Here is a 19539-nt window from a genome sequence, read left to right as displayed (position 1 = left end):
TCTTAAAAATCCAACTTTTTCCCCAAAAAACCCCATATTTTTTCCCTAAAAATCTCAATTTTTTCCCCAATTTTTCCCCCAAAAAATCCAGTTTTTTCCCCTAAAAACTCAAAAAAAATCCCAATTTTTTCCCCAAACCCCCCCCCAAAATCCCAATTTTTCCCCTAAAAAACTCCTAAAAAATCCCAATTTTTTCCCCAAAAAACCCAAAAAAAATCCCAATTTTTCCCCTAAAAAAATCCAATTTTTTCCCCAAAAAAAACCCCAAAGAATCCAATTTTTTCCCCTAAAAAATCCCATATTTTCTCCCCCAAAAATCCACTTTTTCCTCTAAAAAACCCAAAAAATCCCAATTTTTCCCCTGTAAAACCTCCAAAAATCCCAATTTTTTTTCCCAAAAAATTTCATTTTTTCCCTTAAAAACCCCCAAAATATCCCAATTTTTTCCCCAAATTTTTCCCATTTTCCCCTCCCAGGTAACATCATCGGCTCGGGCATTTTCGTGGCTGCCCGGGGCGTTCTGGAACATTCCGGCGCCGTGGGAAAAACCCGAAAAATCCAATTTTTTCCCTTAAAAACCCCCTAAAAAATCCCAATTTTTTCCCCTAGAAACTCCTAAAAAAATCAGAATTTTTTCCCAAAAAATTTCATTTTTTCCCCCTAAGAACTCCTTAAAAATTCCAATTTTTTCCCCAAAAAATCCAATTTTTTCCCCAATTTTTCCTCTAATAACCCCTAAAAAATCCCAATTTTTTCCCTCTACTAACCCCTAAAAAATCCCAATTTTTCCCCAAAACTCCATGTTTTTCCTAAAAATTCCCATTTTTTCCCTTAAAAACTCTTAAAAAATCCCAATTCTTTCCCCTAAAAAACCCCAATTTTTTCCCCAAAAAGTCCCATTTTTTCCCTTAAAAAACCCCAAAAAATCCCAATTTTTTCCCCAATTTTTCCCCCAAAAATCCCTGTTTTTTCCACAAAAGACACATAAAAAATCCCAATTTTTTCCCCCAAAAATTCCCAATTTTTTCCCCAAAAAGTCCCATTTTTTCCCTAAAAACCCCCAAAAAATCCCAATTTTTCCCCCAAAAAACTCCTTAAAAATCCCAGTTTTTTCCCAAAAAATCACATTTTTTCCCCTAAAAAATCCCAATTTTTCCCCTCAAAAATCTCAAATTTTTCCCCAAAAACATCCCAAATTTTTCTGCGAAAAAGCCTAAAAAACCCCATTTTTTTTCTCATAAATACCTGCAAAAAATCCCAATTTTTCCCCAAGAAATTCACAAAAAATCCCAAAAAATCACAATTTTTTCCCTAAAAAATCACATTTTTTTCTCCAAAAAATCACAATTTTTTCCCTAAAAAATCACAATTTTTTCCCTTAAAAACCCCCAAAATATCCCATTTTTTCCCCAATTTCTCCCCATTTTCCCCCTCCCCAGGTAACATCATCGGCTCGGGCATTTTCGTGGCCCGCGGGGTGTTCTGGAACATTCCGGCGCCGTGGGAAAAAACCCCAAAAAATCCCAATTTTTCCCCTAAAAAATCCTTAAAAATCCCAATTTTTTCCCCAAAAAAAATCCCCAAAAAATCCCAATTTTTCCCCTAAAAAATCCCAATTTTTCCCAAAAAAATCCCGTTTTTTTTCTCAAAAAATCCCCCAAAAAATCACAATTTTTTTCCCTATTTTTCCTTAAAAAAAATCCCAATTTTTCCCTTAAAACCCCCCAAAAAATCCCTTTTTTTTTCCCCAATTTTTCCCCAATTTTCCCCCCAAAAAATCTCAATTTTTCCCCTCAAAAAATCCCATTTTTTTCCACAAAAGACACATAAAAAATCCCAATTTTTCCCCAAAAACACCCCAAAAATCACAATTTTCCCCCCATTTTTTACCTAAAAAATCACAATTTTTTCCCGCTAAAAACCCCAAAAAATCCCAATTTTTCCCCTAAAAAATCCCAATTTTTTCATCTTAAAACCCCCAAAAATCCCAATTTTTTCCCCTAAAAACTCCTAAAAAAACTCCCAATTATTTCCACAAAAATTCCCAATTTTTCCCCAAAAAATCCCCAAAAAATCCCAATTTTTCCCTGAATTTTTCCCCCAAAAATCCCAAAATTTTTCCCAAAAAATCCCCAAAAAATCCAATTTTTTCCCAAAAAATCCCAATTTTTCCCTTAAAAACCCCCAAAAATCCCAATTTTTTCCCTAAAAATTCACAATTTTTTCCCCAAAAAAATCCCAATTTTTCCCCAAAAAATCCCAATTTTTTTCCCTAAAAATCCCAATGTTTTTCCCCATTTCCCCTCCCCAGGTAACATCATCGGCTCGGGCATTTTCGTGGCTCCCCGGGGCGTTCTGGAACATTCCGGCGCCGTGGGGCCGGCGCTGCTGATCTGGGGCCTGTCGGGGGCGGGGTGACGGCCGGTGGGCGCTCTGTGCTACGCCGAGCTGGGCGTGGCCCTGCCCCGCCCGGCGGCGACTACGCCTACGTGGGCCACGCCTTCGGGCCGCTCGTCGGGTGAGTCCGGGAAATTCCGGAAAATTCCGGAAAAAACGGGAAAAACAGAAAAAATCCCCGTCCAAATCCGCCTTGGTTTGGGCAAAATCCACCTTGGTTTGGGCAAAATCCGCCATTTTGTGTCCTTTTCCCGCCATTTTGTCTTGGCCTGCCACCATTGTGTGTTCATTTTCCCGCCATTTTCGCCTGGCTTGCCACCATTTTGTGCTGATTGTCCACCATTTTGTGTTGGTTTCCCGCCATTTTTTTATTGGCCTGCCACCATTTTGGCTTGGCTTGCCGCCATTTTGTGTTGGCCTGCCGCCATTTTGTTTCATTTTTCCCGCCATTTTCTCTTGGCCTGCCGCCATTTTGTGTTCATTTTCCGCATTTTGTGTCCATGATCCGCCATTTTCGCCTGGCTTGCCACCATTTTGTGCCGGTCTGCCGCCATTTTGGCTTGGCTTGCCGCCATTTTGTGTTCAATTTCTGCCATTTTGTGTTGATTATCCGCCATTTTGCGTCATTTTTCCACCATTTTATGTTGGTTTTCTGCCATTTTGTCTTGGCCTGCCGCCATTTTGTGTCGATGATCCGCCATTTTGTCTTGCCTGGCCGCCATTTTGTATCGGTTTTCTGCATTTTGTGTGGGTTATCTGCCATTTTGTGTTGGTTGGTTATCTGCCATTTTGCCAGTTATTCCCATTTTTCCCAATTTTTTCCCAATTTTTTCCCAATTTTTTCCCAATTTTTCCCCAGAATTTTTACCATTTTTACCAAGTTTTCTCCAACTTTTTGGCCAAAATTCCTGATTTTGTACAAAGCTTCCCATTTTGGTCAAATTTTCCTGTTTTTTTACCCAAGTTTTCCCTTGTTTTTAACCCAAATTTTCCCAATTTTTCCCAAATTTTGCTCCAAATTTCCCGGGGATTTCCCCCAAATTCTGGGATTTGTCCCCAAACCTGCCCCCGGTTGCTCTCAGGGGGATTTGGCCCCGCCATCTGGGCGTGGCCCTGCCCCGCCCCGGCGGCGACTACGCCTACGTGGGCCACGCCTTCGGGCCCTGGTCGGGTGAGTCCGGAAAATTCCGGAAAGTTCCGGAAAATTTGGGGAATTCACGAAAAATCCCCGTCCAAATCCGCCTTGGTTTGGCCAAAATCCGCCTTGGTTTGGGCAAAATCCGCCATCTTGTGTCCTTTTCCCGCCATTTTCTCTTGGCCTGCCGCCATTTTGTGCCGCTCTGCCACCATTTTGTGTTCATTTTTTTCCATTTTCTCTTGGCCTGCCACCATTTTGTGTTCATTATCCGCCATTTTGTGTTGGTTATCCGCCATTTTGGGACACTTTCCCGCCATTTTTTTGTTGGTTTTCCCCCATTTTGTCTTGGCCTTCCACCATTTTGTGTCACTTTTCCGCCATTTTGTTTCATTTTCCCACCATTTTCTCCTGCTTTGCCACCATTTTGTGTGGGTTATCCGCCATTTTGTGTTGGCCTGCTGCCATTTTGTTTCATTTTTCCACCATTTTCTCTTGGCCTGCCGCCATTTTGTGTCATTTTCCCGCCATTTTTTTCTTGGCTTGCCACCATTTTGGCTTGGCTTGCCTCCGTTTTGTGTTCATTATCCGCCATTTTTGTTTGTTTTCCCCCATTTTGTCTTGGCCTTCCACCATTTTGTGTTCATTGTCCGCCATTTTGTGTTGGTTTGCCGCCATTTTGTTTCATTTTCCCGCCATTTTCTCTTGGCCTGCCGCCATTTTGTCTTGGCCTGCCGCCATTTTGTGTCGATGATCCGCCATTTTCGCCTGGCTTGCCACCATTTTGTGTTGGCCTGCCGCCATTTTGTTTCATTTTCCCGCCATTTTGTCTTGGCCTGCCACCATTGTGTGTTGATTGTCCGCCATTTTGTGTCGGTTTCCCGCCATTTTCTCCTGGCTTGCCACCATTTTTGTGCCGGTCTGCTGCCATTTTTTCTTGGCCTGCCGCCATTTTGTGTCACTTTTCCGCCATTTTGTTTCATTTCCCACCATTTTCTCCTGCTTTGCACCATTTTGTGTGGGTTATCCGCCATTTTGTGTTGCCTTGCCGCCATTTTGTTTCATTTTCCCGCCATTTTCTCTTGGCCTGCCACCATTTTGTGTTCATTTTCCGCCATTTTGTGTCGGTTTCCCGCCATTTTCGCCTGGCTTGCCACCATTTTCTGCCGGTCTGCCGCCATTTTGTCTTGGCCTGCCGCCATTTTGTGTTGTTTATCCGCCATTTTGTGTTGATTATCCACCATTTTGTGTCATTTTTCCACCATTTTGTGTTTGTTTTCCCCCATTTTGTCTTGGCCTTCCACCATTTTGTGTTCATTGTCCGCCATTTTGTCTTGGCCTGCCGCCATTTTGTGTCATTTTCCCGCCATTTTCTGTCGATTTTTCTCCATTTTTCGTCCTTTCCATTTTGAGCCAAAATTCATTAATTTTGAGCCACTTTTCCTCCAAATTTCTGCGTTTTTACCAATTTTTTCCCCATTTTTACCGAATTTCCTCGATTTTTCCCCAAAATTTCCCATTTTTAGTGGCATTTTCCCATTTTTTCCTAATTTTCCCAAAATTTCCCAATTTTCCCCAGAACTTCCCCATTTTTTACTGCATTTTCCCATTTCCACCAATTTTTTCCATTATTTTCCCAATCTTTCCCAAAATTTCTCAATTTTCCCCAAAATTTTACCATTTCTACCAAGCTTTCATTAGTTTTACCAAAATTTCTCCATTTTTTTGCCCAAAATTTTGTGGTTTTCTATTTAATCCGCCTTGGTTTGGCCAAAATCCACCATTTTGTGTTGTTTATCCGCCATCTTGTGTTGGTTATCCGCCATTTTGCCAGTTATTCCCATTTTTCCCAATTTTTCCCCAAAATTTCTCCATTTTTTACTGAAGTTTCCCCATTTTTTACCACGTTTCCAGATTCTCCCCAAAACTTTACCATTCTTACCAAGTTTTCCCCCATTTTTCCCAAAATTTCTCCATTTTTTCCCTGAAATTCCCCATTTTTCACCGCGTTTTCCAGATTTTTTCCAAAATTTCCCAATTTTCCCCAAAATTTTACCATTTCTACCAAGCTTTCCTCACTTTTTCCTTTGTTTTTTACCTAAATTTTCCCAAATTTTGCTCCAAATTTCCCTTTTTTCCCCCAGATTTCTGCGCCTCTGGATCTCGGTGCTGGGATTTCAGGATTTCTTCGGATTGGGAATTTTAAGGGAATTTTTGGGAATTTTTTTTGAAATTTTTGGGGATTTTTAGACCAGAATTTTATGGAGTTTTGGTGGATTTTATTGGAATTTTAGGCGGGGATTTTATGGAGATTTTGGGGGATTTTTAGGGAATTTTTGGGCTGGAATTTTACAGGATTTTAGGGGATTTTTAGCCTGGAATTTTATGGAATTTTAGAGGATTTTTGGACCGGATTTTTATGGGATTTTAGGGAATTTTTAGCCTGGAATTTTATGGGATTTTAGGAAATTTTGGGCTGGAATTTTACAGGATTTTTTCGGTGATTTTGGGGAATTTTAGGCCAAAATTTTGGGGGAGCTTTAGGATATTTCAATGGGATTTTTGGGAATTTTTACGGAAACTTTAGAGGATTTAAATGGGATTTTTGGGAATTTTTAGGCCAAAATTTGTTGGGATTTTTAGAGGACTTGTAGGGAATTTTTGGGCTGGAATTTTACAGGATTTTTAGGGGATTTTTTTGGGATTTTCAGATGGAAATTTAATAAAATTAACGCGATTTTCGCTTTATTTTTTTCATATTTTCTCCATTTTTCCGCCTTTTTGGGAACTTTTTTTGAAATTTTTGAGGATTTTTTTGGAGATTTTCGGGAATTTTTAGGTCAGAATTTTATGGGGTTTTTAGTGCATTTTATTGGAATTTTACACAGATTTTTGGGATTTTTAGGGAATTTCTGGGCCAGGATTTAATGGGATTTTTAGAGGATTTTAGGGGATTTTTAGCCTGGAATTTTAAGGGATTTTGGGGGATTTTAGGGAATATTTTTAGCTGGATTTTTACAGGATTTTTAGGGAATTTTTCGATTATTCTATTGGGATTTTTTGGGATTTTTTTGGCCAGAATTTTTTAGGATTTTATTGGGATTTTTTGGGAATTTTTTGGCCAGAATTTGATGGGATTTTTAAAGGACTTTTAGGGAATTTTTGGGCTGGAATTTTACAGGATTTTTAGGGGATTTTTAGAGGATTTTAGGCAATTTATGGTCCAGAATTTAATGGGATTTTTAGGGAATTTTCGGACCAAAATTTAATAAAATTAACGCGATTTTCACTTTATTTTTTCATATTTTCCTCATTTTTTCACCTTTTTTCTCCCCGTTTTTTTTTCCCTTTTTCCCTCCCCTCACCCCCCACTATTTATTAACCCCAAATTTTCCCGTTTTTCCGTTTTTTTCCCAGATTTTTGCGCCTCTGGATCTCGGTGCTGGGGATTTCAGGAATCTTTGAGTTGGGAATTTTTGGGAATTTTTTTGAAATTTTTGAGGATTTTTTTGGAGATTTTTGGGAATTTTTAGATCAGAATTTTATGGGGTTTTTTAGTGCATTTTTTTGGAATTTTACACAGATTTTTGGGGATTTTTAGGGAATTTCTGGGCCAGGATTTAATGGGGTTTTTAGAGGATTTTAGGAGATTTTTAGCCTGGAATTTTAAGGGATTTATGGGGATTTTAGGGAATATTTTTAGCTGGATTTTTACAGGATTTTTAGGGATTTTTCGATTATTTTATTGGGATTTTTTGGGATTTTTTGGCCAGAATTTGATGGGATTTTTAAAGGACTTTTAGGGAATTTTTGGGCTGGAATTTTACAGGATTTTTTTCGGTGATTTTTTGGGAATTTTAGGCCAGAATTTTGGGGGAATTTTAGGATATTTCAATGGGGATTTTTGGGAATTTTTAGGGAAATTTTAGGGGATTTTAATGGGATTTTTGGGGAGTTTTTAGGCCAGAATTTGATGGGATTTTTAGAGGATTTTTAGGGAATTTTTAGCCTGGAATTTTATGGGATTTTAGGGAATTTTTGGGCTGGAATTTTACAGGATTTTTAGGGGATTTTTAGAGGATTTTAGGCCAGAATTTTGTGGGAATTTTAGAATATTTTAATGGGATTTTTGGAATTTTTACGGAAAATTTAGAGGATTTTAATGGGATTTTTTTGGGAATTTTAGAGGATTTAAATGGGATTTTTGGGAATTTTTAGGCCAAAATTTTGTGGGATTTTTAGAGGGCTTTTAGGGAATTTTTGGGCTGGAATTTTACAGGATTTTTAGGGGATTTTTAGGGGATTTTAGGCAATTTATGGGCCAGAATTTGATGGGATTTTTAGGGAATTTTCAGACCTAAATTTAATTAAATTTCAACGCGATTTTCACCTTTTATTCCATATTTTCCTCATTTTTTTGCCTTTTTTTTGTCCCGTTTTTTTTCCCCTTGTTCCCTCCCCTCACCTCCCACTATTTATTAACCCCAAATTTTCCCATTTTTCCCGTTTTTTCCCCAGATTTCTGCGCCTCTGGATCTCGGTGCTGGTGATTTACCCCACCAACCAGGCGGTGATCGCGCTCACCTTCGCCAACTACGTCCTGCAGCCGCTCTTCCCCACCTGCGGCACCCCGAGCCCGCCCTCAGGCTCCTGGCCGCCGCCTGCCTGCGTGAGTCAACCCGGAATTCCCGAAAATCCCCAAATTCGGGAAAAAACGGCGCAAAAACGGCGAAAATCGGTGAAAGAACGGCGAAGTTACGGCGAAAAATGGCGAAAATACGGCGAAAAACGGGGAGGGAGCGGCTCAAAATTGGCCCAAATTTGGGCAAAAAATCCACTTTGGGGACCACCAGTGTGGATCCCAAAATTCAGGAAATTTTGGGAATTTTCCCGCAAAAATTTGGGAAAAAAACGGTGAAAAAACGGCGAAAATCGGTGAAAAAATGGCGAAGTTACGGCGAAAAACGATGAAAATACGGCGAAAAATGGGGAGGGAGCGGCTCAAAATTGGCCCAAACTTGGGCAAAAAATCCACCTGGGGTTCACCAGTGTTGATTCCAAAATTCAGGAAATTTTGGGAATTTTTCCCAGAAAAAAATTTGGGAAAAAAAGGTGAAAAAATGGCGAAAATCGGTGAAAAAATGGCAAAAAAAACGCCAAAAATGATGAAAAAATGGCAAAAAATGGGGAAGGATCGGCTCAAAATGACCCAAAATTGACCCAAATTTTTGCCTCAGAGTCACCTGGGGTTCGCCTGCGTTGATCCCAAAATTCAGGAAATTTTGGGAATTTTCTCCCAAAAAAATTTGGGAAAAAACAGTGAAAAAATGACAAAAAAATGCAAAAAATGATGAAAAAATGAGGAAGGAATGGCTCAAAAATGACCCAAAATTGGCCCAAATTTGGCCAAAAAATCCACCTGGGGTTCACCAGTGTGGATCCCAAAATTCAGGAAATTTTGGGAATTTTTCCCCAAAAAAAATTTGGGAAAAAACAGTGAAAAAATGGCGAAAAACGGCCAAAAAATGGCGAAAATTGACCCAAAATCCCCATTTTTTTTTACCAAAAAAATCTCAATTTTTTCACCCTAAAATCCCCATTTTTTTCACCTTAAAATTCCTATTTTTTCACCAAAATCCCAAATTTTTCCACTTAAAATCTCAATTTTTTTCCCCTAAAATCCCCATTTTTTCACCTAAAATTCTCATTTTTTTACCTAAATTCTTAATTTATTTTTCCAAAAATTCCAATTTTTTTTACCCAAAATTTACCTGTATTTTTAGCCCCCTTCAGTTCCATTTTAACCCCAAAAATCCCCATAAAAATCCCCATTTTTTGCCGTAAAATCCCCATTTTTTCATGTAAAATCTTCATTTTTTCACCAAAAATCCCCAATTTTTTCCCAAAAATCCCAATTTTTTTACCCAAAATTTATCTGTATTTTTCGCCCCCTTCAATTCCATTTTAACCCCAAAAATCCCCATAAAATCTCCATAAAATCCCCATTTTTTGCCCTAAAATCTCCATTTTTTCACCAAAAATCCCCATTTTTTTTCCCAAAATTCCCATTTTTTTACCCAAATCACCCACCCATATTTCTTTTCAATTTTAACCCTTTCACCTCCATTTTAACCCTTAAAATCCATCATAAAATCTCCATTTTTTGCCGTAAAATCTCCATTTTTTTCATGTAAAATCTTCATTTTTTCACCAAAAATCCTGATTTTTTTTTTCCAAAAATCCCAATTTTTTTACCCAAAATTTATCTGTATTTTTCACCCCCTTCAATTCCATTTTAACCCTTAAAATCCCCATAAAATCCCCATAAAATCCCCATTTTTTGCCGTAAAATCCCCATTTTTTGCCATAAAATTCTCATTTTTTCACCAAAAATCTTCATTTTTTTACCAAAAATCCCCATTTTTTTTTTCCCCTAAAAATCCCCATTTTTCACCCAAAAATCTCCATTTTTTACCCCTAAAAATCCCCATTTTTGCACGTAAAATCCCCATTTTTTTGCCGTAAAATCCCCATTTTTTCACCTAAAATCACCATTTTTTCACCAAATTTCACCGGGTTTTTTCCCAAAATTTTATTTTTTCACCCCAAATTTTATTTTTTATTTTTCAGTCCTTCTCACATGGGTGAATTGTCACAGTGTCCGTTGGGCCACGCGGGTTCAGGACGTGGTCACAAAATCTCCATTTTTTGCCATAAAATCCCCATTTTTTCACCAAAAATCTTCATTTTTTCACCAAAAATCCCCATTTTTTTTCCCCTAAAAATCCCCAATTTTCACCCAAAAATCCCCATTTTTCACCCAAAAATCCCCATTTTTTTTACCCCTAAAAATCCCATTTTTTGCCGTTAAAATCCCCCATTTTTTCATGTAAAATCTTCATTTTTTCACCAAAAATCCCAATTTTTTTTCCAAAAATCCCAATTTTTTACCCAAAATTTACTTGTATTTTTAGCCCCCTTCAATTCCATTTTAACCCTTAAAATCCCCATAAAATCCCCATAAAATCCCCATTTTTTGCCGTAAAATCCCCATTTTTTCACCTAAAATTCTCATTTTTTTTTCCAAAAATCCCAATTTTTTTACCCTAAAAATCCCCATTTTTTTACCCCTAAAAATCCCCATTTTTGCATGTAAAATCCTCATTTTTTGCCGTAAAATCCCCGTTTTTTCACCTAAAATTTCCATTTTTTTCACCAAAAATCTCCATTTTTTTTTCCTTAAATGACCCAAAATTTCCCTTTCAATTTCAACCCCTAAAGTGCCATTTTAACCCTTTAATCCCCATAAAATCCCCATTTTTTGCCCTAAAATCCCCATTTTTTCACCAAAAATCCCCATTTTTTTTCCCAAAATTCTCATTTTTTTACCCAAATCACCCACCCATATTTCATTTCAATTTTAACCCTTTCACCTCCATTTTAACCCCTAAAATCCATCATAAAATCCCCATTTTTTTCATGTAAAATCTTCATTTTTTCACCAAAAATCCTGATTTTTTTTTCCAAAAATCCCAATTTTTTTACCCAAAATTTACCTGTATTTTTCGCCCCCTTCAATTCCATTTTAACCCCAAAAATCCCCATAAAATCTCCATTTTTTCCCATAAAATTCTCATTTTTTCACCAAAAATCCCCATTTTTTTCCCCCCCTAAAAATCCCCATTTTTCACCCAAAAATCCCCATTTTTTTACCCCTAAAAATCCCCATTTTTGCACATAAAATCCCCATTTTTTCACCTAAAATCTTCATTTTTTCACCAAATTTCACCGGGTTTTTTCCAAAAATTTCACTTTTTTAACCCAAATTTATTTTCCAGTGCTCCTGACGTGGGTGAATTGTCACAGTGTGCGCTGGGCCATGCGAGTCCATGTTGTGGTCACAAAATCCCCATTTTTTGCCATAAAATCCCCATTTTTTCATGTAAAATTCTCATTTTTTTTTCCAAAAATCCCAATTTTTTTACCCCTAAAAATCCCCATTTTTCACCCTAAAAATCCCCATTTTTTACCCCCAAAAATCCCGATTTTTTACCTCTAAAAATCCCCATTTTTGCACGTAAAATCCCCATTTTTTCACCTAAAATCTCCATTTTTTCACCAAATTTCACCGGGTTTTTCCCCAAAATTCTCAATTTTTTACCCAAATCACCCACCCATTTTTAATTTAAATTTTAGCCATTTTAACCCTTAAAATCCCCATAAAATCCTCATTTTTTGCCATAAAATCCCCATTTTTTCACCTAAAATTCTCATTTTTTCACCAAAAATCCCCAATTTTTTTCCAAAAATCCCAATTTTTTACCCAAAATTTACCTGTATTTTTCGCCCCCTTCAATTCCATTTTAACCCCAAAAATCCCCATAAAATCCCCATTTTTTGCCCAAAAATCGCCATTTTTTCACCTAAAATCTTCATTTTTTCACCAAAAATCCTGATTTTTTTTTCCAAAAATCCCAATTTTTTTACCCAAAATTTATCTGTATTTTTCGCCCCCTTCAATTCCATTTTAACCCCAAAAATCCCCATAAAATCCCCATTTTTTCCCCCTAAAATCCCCATTTTTTCACCAAAAATTCCCATTTTTTTTCCCAAAATTCTCATTTTTTTTACCCAAATCACCCGCCCATTTTTAATTTAAATTTTAGCCATTTTAACCCTTAAAATCCCTCATAAAATCCCATAAAATCCCCATTTTTTGCCGTAAAATCCCCATTTTTTGCCGTAAAATCCCCGTTTTTTCACCTAAAATTTCCATTTTTTCACCAAAAATCTCCATTTTTTTTTCCTTAAATGACCCAAAAATTTCCCTTTCGATTTCAACCCCTAAAGTGCCATTTTAACCCTTAAAATCCATCATAAAATCCCCATTTTTTGCCCTAAAATCCCCATTTTTTCACCAAAAATCCCCATTTTTTCCCAAAATTCCTATTTTTTTACCCAAATCACCCACCAATATTTCTTTTCAATTTAACCCTTTCACCTCCATTTTAACCCCTAAAATCCCCATAAAATCCCCATTTTTTGCCCTAAAATCCCCATTTTTTCACTAAAAATCTTCAGTTTTTCACCAAAAATCCCCATTTTTTTCCAAAAATCCCAATTTTTTCACCCAAAATTTACCTGTATTTTCGCCCCCTTCAATTCCATTTTAACCCCAAAAATCCCCATAAAATCTCCATTTTTTGCCCTAAAATCCTCATTTTTTCACCAAAAATCCCCATTTTTTCCCCAAAATTCTCATTTTTTTACCCAAATCACCCACCCATATTTCATTTCAATTTTAAACCCTTTCACCTCCATTTTAACCCTTAAAATCCCCATAAAATCCCCATTTTTTGCCATAAAATTCCCATTTTTTCACCAAAAATCCCCCTTTTTTTCACCTAAATTCTTAATTTTTTTTTCCAAAATTCACCATTTTTTTCCCTTTAATTACCCAAAATTTCCCTTTCAATTTCAACCCCTAAAGTGCCATTTTAACCCTTTAAATCCCCATAAAATCCCCATTTTTGGCCATAAAATCCCCATTTTTTGCCGTAGAATTCTCATTTTTTCACCAAAAATCCCCATTTTTTTTCCCCAAATTCTCATTTTTTTACCCAAATCACCCACCCATTTTTAATTTAAGTTTTAGCCATTTTAACCCTTAAAATCCCATAAAATCCTCATTTTTTGCCATAAAATCCCCATTTTTTTCACCTAAAATTCTCATTTTTTCACCTAAATTCTTAATTTTTTTTCCAAAATTCACCATTTTTTTTCCCTTAAATGACCCAAAATTTCCCTTTCCATTTTAACCCCTAAAGTGCCATTTTAACCCCAAAAATCCCCATAAAATCCCCATTTTTTGCCGTAAAATCTTCATTTTTTCACCTAAAATCTCCATTTTTTCACCAAATTTCACCGGGTTTTTCCCAAAATTTCACTTTTTAACCCAAATTTATTTTCCCAGTGCTCCTGACGTGGGTGAACTGTCACAGTGTCCGTTGGGCCACGCGAGTGCAGGACGTGGTCACAAAATCTCCATTTTTTGCCATAAAATCCCCATTTTTTTCACCTAAAATTCTCATTTTTTCACCAAAAATCCCCATTTTTTTCCCCTAAAAATCCCCCATTTTTCACCCAAAAATCCCCATTTTTTTACCCCTAAAAATCCCCATTTTTGCACGTAAAATCCCCATTTTTTGCCCTAAAATCTTCATTTTTTCACCAAATTTCACCGGGTTTTTTCCCAAAATTTCACTTTTTCACCCCAAATTTTATTTTTATTTTTTAGTTCTTCTCACATGGGTGAACTGTCACAGTGTCCGTTGGGCCACGTGGGTCAGGACGTGGTCACAAAATCTCCATTTTTTGCCATAAAATCCCCATTTTTTCACCTAAAATCTTCATTTTTTCACCAAAAATCCCCATTTTTTTCCCCCTAAAAATCCCCATTTTTCACCCAAAAATCCCCCATTTTTTTACCCCTAAAAATCCCCATTTTTGCACGTAAAATCCCCATTTTTTGCCCTAAAATCTTCATTTTTTCACCAAATTTCACCGGGTTTTTTCCCAAAATTTCACTTTTTCACCCCAAATTTTATTTTTTATTTTTTAGTTCTTCTCACATGGGTGAACTGTCACAGTGTGCGTTGGGCCACGCGGGTTCAGGACGTGGTCACAAAATCTCCATTTTTTTGCCATAAAATCCCCATTTTTTCATGTAAAATCTTCATTTTTTCACCAAAAATCCTGATTTTTTTTTCCAAAAATCCCAATTTTTTTACCCAAAATTTACCTGTATTTTTCGCCCCCTTCAATTCCATTTTAACCCTTAAAATCCCCATAAAATCCCCATTTTTTGCCATAAAATCCCCATTTTTTGCTGTAAAATCCTCATTTTTTCACCAAAAATCCCCATTTTTTCACCAAAAATCCCCATTTTTTTCCCAAAATTCTCACTTTTTTACCCAAATCACCCATCCATTTTAATTGAAATTTTAGCCATTTTAACCCCAAAAATCCCCATAAAATCCCCATTTTTTGCCCAAAAATCCCCCATTTTTTGCCCAAAAATCGCCATTTTTTCACCAAAAATCCCCATTTTTTTTCCCAAAATTCTCAATTTTTTACCCAAATCACCCGCACATTTTTAATTGAAATTTTAGCCATTTTAACCCTTAAAATCCCCATAAAATCCCCATAAAATCTCCATTTTCTGCCCTAAAATCCCCATTTTTTGCCATAAAATCCCCATTTTTTCACCAAATTTCACCGGGTTTTTTCCCAAAATTTCACTTTTTCACCCCAAATTTATTTTCCAGTGCTCCTGACGTGGGTGAACTGTCACAGTGTCCGTTGGGCCACGCGGGTTCAGGACGTGGTCACAAAATCCCCATTTTTGGCCATAAAATCCCCATTTTTTCACCTAAAATCCTAATTTTTTTTTCCAAAAATCCCAATTTTTTTACCCAAAATTTACCTGTATTTTTCGCCCCCTTCAATTCCATTTTAACCCTTAAAATCCCCATAAAATCCCCATAAAATCCCCATTTTTTGCCATAAAATCCCCATTTTTTGCTGTAAAATCCTAATTTTTTCACCAAAAATCCCCATTTTTTTCCCCAAAATTCTCACTTTTTTACCCAAATCACCCATCCATTTTTAATTGAAATTTTAGCCATTTTAACCCCAAAAATCCCCATAAAATCTCCATTTTTTGCCGTAAAATCCCCATTTTTTGCCATAAAATCCCCATTTTTTCACCAAAAATCCCCATTTTTTTCCCCAAATTCTCATTTTTTTATCCAACTCACCCACCCATTTTTAATTTAAATTTTAGCCATTTTAACCCTTAAAATCCCTCATAAAATCCCCATAAAATCTCCATTTTTTGCCGTAAAATCCCCGTTTTTTCACCTAAAATTTCCATTTTTTCACCAAAAATCTCCTTTTTTTTTCCTTAAATGACCCAAAATTTCCCTTTCGATTTTAACCCCTAAAGTGCCATTTTAACCCTTTAAATCCCCATAAAATCCCCATTTTTTGCCCTAAAATCTCCATTTTTTCACCAAAAATCCCCATTTTTTTTCCCAAAATTCTCATTTTTTTACCCAAATCACCCACCCATATTTCATTTCAATTTTAACCCTTTCACTTCCATTTTAACCCCAAAAATCCCCATAAAATCTCCATTTTTTTGCCGTAAAATCCCCATTTTTTCACCTAAAATCTTCATTTTTTCACCAAATTTCACCGGGTTTTTCCCAAAATTTTATTTTTTCACCCCAAATTTTATTTTTTATTTTTCAGTCCTTCTCACATGGGTGAACTGTCACAGTGTGCGCTGGGCCACGCGAGTGCAGGACGTGGTCACAAAATCCCCATTTTTTGCCATAAAATCCCCATTTTTTCACCTAAAATTCTCATTTTTTTTTCCAAAAATCCCAATTTTTTTACCCCTAAAAATCCCCATTTTTCACCCCAAAAATCCCCATTTTTTCACACCCTAAAAATCCCCATTTTTGCATGTAAAATCTCCATTTTTTCTTGTAAAAGCCCCATTTTTTTCACATAAAATCTTCATTTTTTTCACCAAAAATCCCCTTTTTTTTCCCAAAAATCCCATTTTTTTACCCAAAATTTATCTGTATTTTTCGCCCCCTTCAATTCCATTTTAACCCCAAAAATCCCCATAAAATCCCCATTTTTGGCCATAAAATCCCCATTTTTTCACCAAAAATCCCCATTTTTTTTCCCAAAATTCTCATTTTTTTACCCAAATCACCCACCCATATTTCATTTCAATTTTAACCCTTTCACCTCCATTTTAACCCTTAAAACCCATCATAAAATCCCCATTTTTTGCCGTAAAATCCCCATTTTTTCACCAAATTTCACCGGGTTTTTTCCCAAAATTTCACTTTTTTAACCCAAATTTATTTTCCAGTGCTTCTGATGTGGGTGAACTGTCACAGTGTGCGTTGGGCCACGCAGGTTCAGGACGTGGTCACAAAATCTCCATTTTTTGCCATAAAATCCCCATTTTTTCACCAAAAATCTTCATTTTTCCACCAAAAATCCCAATTTTTTTTCCCCTAAAATCCCAATTTTCACCCAAAAATCCCCATTTTTCCCCCCTAAAAATCCCCATTTTTCACCCAAAAATCCCCATTTTTTTACCCCTAAAAATCCCCATTTTTGCACGTAAAATCCCCATTTTTTCATGTAAAATCTTCATTTTTTCACCAAAAATCCTAATTTTTTTTTTCCAAAAATCCCAATTTTTTTACCCAAAATTTATCTGTATTTTTCGCCCCCTTCAATTCCATTTTAACCCCAAAAATCCCATAAAATCCTCATTTTTCGCCATAAAATCTCCATTTTTTGCCATAAAATCCCCATTTTTTCACCTAAAATTCTCATTTTTTTTTCCAAAAATCCCAATTTTTTTTCCCCTAAAAATCCCCATTTTTCACCAAAAATCCCCATTTTTTTACCCCTAAAAATCCCCATTTTTCACCCAAAAATCCCCATTTTTTTACCCCTAAAAATCCCCATTTTTGCACGTAAAATCCCCATTTTTTCACCAAAAATCCTAATTTTTTTTTCCAAAAGTCCCAATTTTTTTACCCAAAATTTACCTGTATTTTTAGCCCCTTTCAATTCCATTTTAACCCTTAAAATCCCCATAAAATCCCCATTTTTTGCCATAAAATCCCCATTTTTTGCTGTAAAATCCTCATTTTTTCACCAAAAATCCCCATTTTTCACCAAAAATCCCCATTTTTTTCCCAAAATTCTCACTTTTTTACCCAAATCACCCATCCATTTTTAATTGAAATTTTAGCCATTTTAACCCCAAAAATCCCCATAAAATCCCCATTTTTTGCCCTAAAATCGCCATTTTTTCACCAAAAATCCCCATTTTTTTCCCCCAAAATTCCCATTTTTTTACCCAAATCACCCACCCATTTTAATGTAAATTTTAGCCATTTTAACCCTTAAAATCCCTCATAAAATCCCCATTTTTTTCCCCTAAAATCGCCATTTTTTCCCCAAAAATCCCCATTTTTTTTCCCAAAACTCTCATTTTTTTACCCACATCACCCACCCATATTTCATTTCAGTTTTAACCCTTTCACCTCCATTTTAACCCTTAAAATCCATCATAAAATCTCCATTTTTTGCCATAAAATCCCCATTTTTTCACCTAAAATCCCCATTTTTTCACCAAAAAATCCCCATTTTTTTTCCCCCTAAAAATCCCCATTTTTCACCCAAAAATCCCCATTTTTTTACCCCTAAAAGTCCCCATTTTTGCACGTAAAATCCCCATTTTTTGCCGTAAAATCGCCATTTTTTCACCAAAAATCCTAATTTTTTTTCCAAAAATCCCAATTTTTTTACCCAAAATTTATCTGTATTTTTTGCCCCCTTCAATTCCATTTTAACTCTTAAAATCCCCATAAAATCCCCATAAAATCCCCATTTTTTGCCGTAAAATCCCCATTTTTTCACCAAAAATCCCCATTTTTTTTCCCAAAATTCTCATTTTTTTTACCCAAATCACCCACCCATATTTCATTTCAGTTTTAACCCTTTCACCTCCATTTTAACCCTTAAAATCCATCATAAAATCCCCATTTTTGCCATAAAATCCCCATTTTTTCACCAAAAATCCTAATTTTTTTTTTCCAAAAATCCCAATTTTTTTACCCAAAATTTACCTGTATTTTTCGCCCCCTTCAATTCCATTTTAACCCTTAAAATCCCCATAAAATCCCCATTTTTTGCCATAAAATCCCCATTTTTTGCTGTAAAATCCTCATTTTTTCACCAAAAATCCCCATTTTTTTCCCAAAATTCTCACTTTTTTACCCAAATCACCCATCCATTTTTAATTGAAATTTTAGCCATTTTAACCCCAAAAATCCCCATAAAATCTCCATTTTTTGCCGTAAAATCCCCATTTTTGCCATAAAATCCCCATTTTTTCACCTAAAATCTCCATTTTTTTCCCCAAAATTCTCAATTTTTTACCCAAATCACCCACCCATTTTTAATTTAAATTTTAGCCATTTTAACCCCAAAAATCCCCATAAAATCCCCATTTTTTTCACCTAAAATCCCCATTTTTTGCCCTAAAATCTTCATTTTTTCACCAAATTTCACCGGGTTTTTTCCCAAAATTTCACTTTTTTAACCCAAATTTTTTTTCCAGTGCTCCTGACGTGGGTGAACTGTCACAGTGTCCGTTGGGCCACGCGAGTCCATGTTGTGGTCACAAAAATCCCCATTTTTTTGCCATAAAATCCCCATTTTTTCACCTAAAATTCTCATTTTTTCACCAAAAATCCTAATTTTTTTTTTCCAAAAATCCCAATTTTTTTACCCAAAATTTACCTGTATTTTTCGCCCCCTTCAATTCCATTTTAACCCTTAAAATCCCCATAAAATCCCCATTTTTTGCCGTAAAATCCCATTTTTTCACCTAAAATCGCCATTTTTTCACCAAATTTCACCGGGTTTTTTCCCAAAATTTCACTTTTTTAACCCAAATTTATTTTTTAGTTCTTCTCACATGGGTGAATTGTCACAGTGTGCGTTGGGCCACGCGGGTGCAGGACGTGGTCACAAAATCCCCATTTTTTGCCATAAAATCCCCATTTTTTCACCTAAAATTCTCATTTTTTTCCAAAAATCCCAATTTTTTTACCCCTAAAAATCCCAAATTTTCACACCAAAAATCCCCATTTTTTACCCCTAAAAATCCCCATTTTTGGCCATAAAATCCCCATTTTTGCACGTAAAATCCCCATTTTTTGCCGTAAAATCCCCATTTTTTCACCAAATTTCACCGGGTTTTTTCCCAAAATTTCACTTTTTTAACCCAAATTTATTTTTCAGTCCTTCTCACATGGGTGAACTGTCACAGTGTGCGCTGGGCCACGCGAGTGCAGGACGTGGTCACAAAATCCCCATTTTTTGCCATAAAATCCCCA

General features: G+C 36.1%; 1 protein-coding gene across 1 annotated transcript in view; it reads left to right on the top strand.

Annotated features, from left to right (window-relative positions):
• Positions 1–2421: 2421 nt before the first annotated feature.
• Positions 2422–19539, top strand: part of LOC141726793 (large neutral amino acids transporter small subunit 2-like) — a gene marked incomplete at its 5' end in the record, with an annotated part of 42328 nt that continues 25210 nt past the window's right edge. The window contains 4 exon segments of the mRNA XM_074531864.1: positions 2422–2467; positions 2470–2518; positions 8051–8157; positions 8160–8201. Coding sequence (XP_074387965.1) covers positions 2422–2467; positions 2470–2518; positions 8051–8157; positions 8160–8201 — 244 coding nt within the window.

This window comes from Zonotrichia albicollis, chromosome 40 (genome assembly GCF_047830755.1).
Source record: "Zonotrichia albicollis isolate bZonAlb1 chromosome 40, bZonAlb1.hap1, whole genome shotgun sequence".
NCBI lineage: Eukaryota > Metazoa > Chordata > Aves > Passeriformes > Passerellidae > Zonotrichia > Zonotrichia albicollis.
This window is presented reverse-complemented; position numbering and strand designations above follow the sequence as displayed.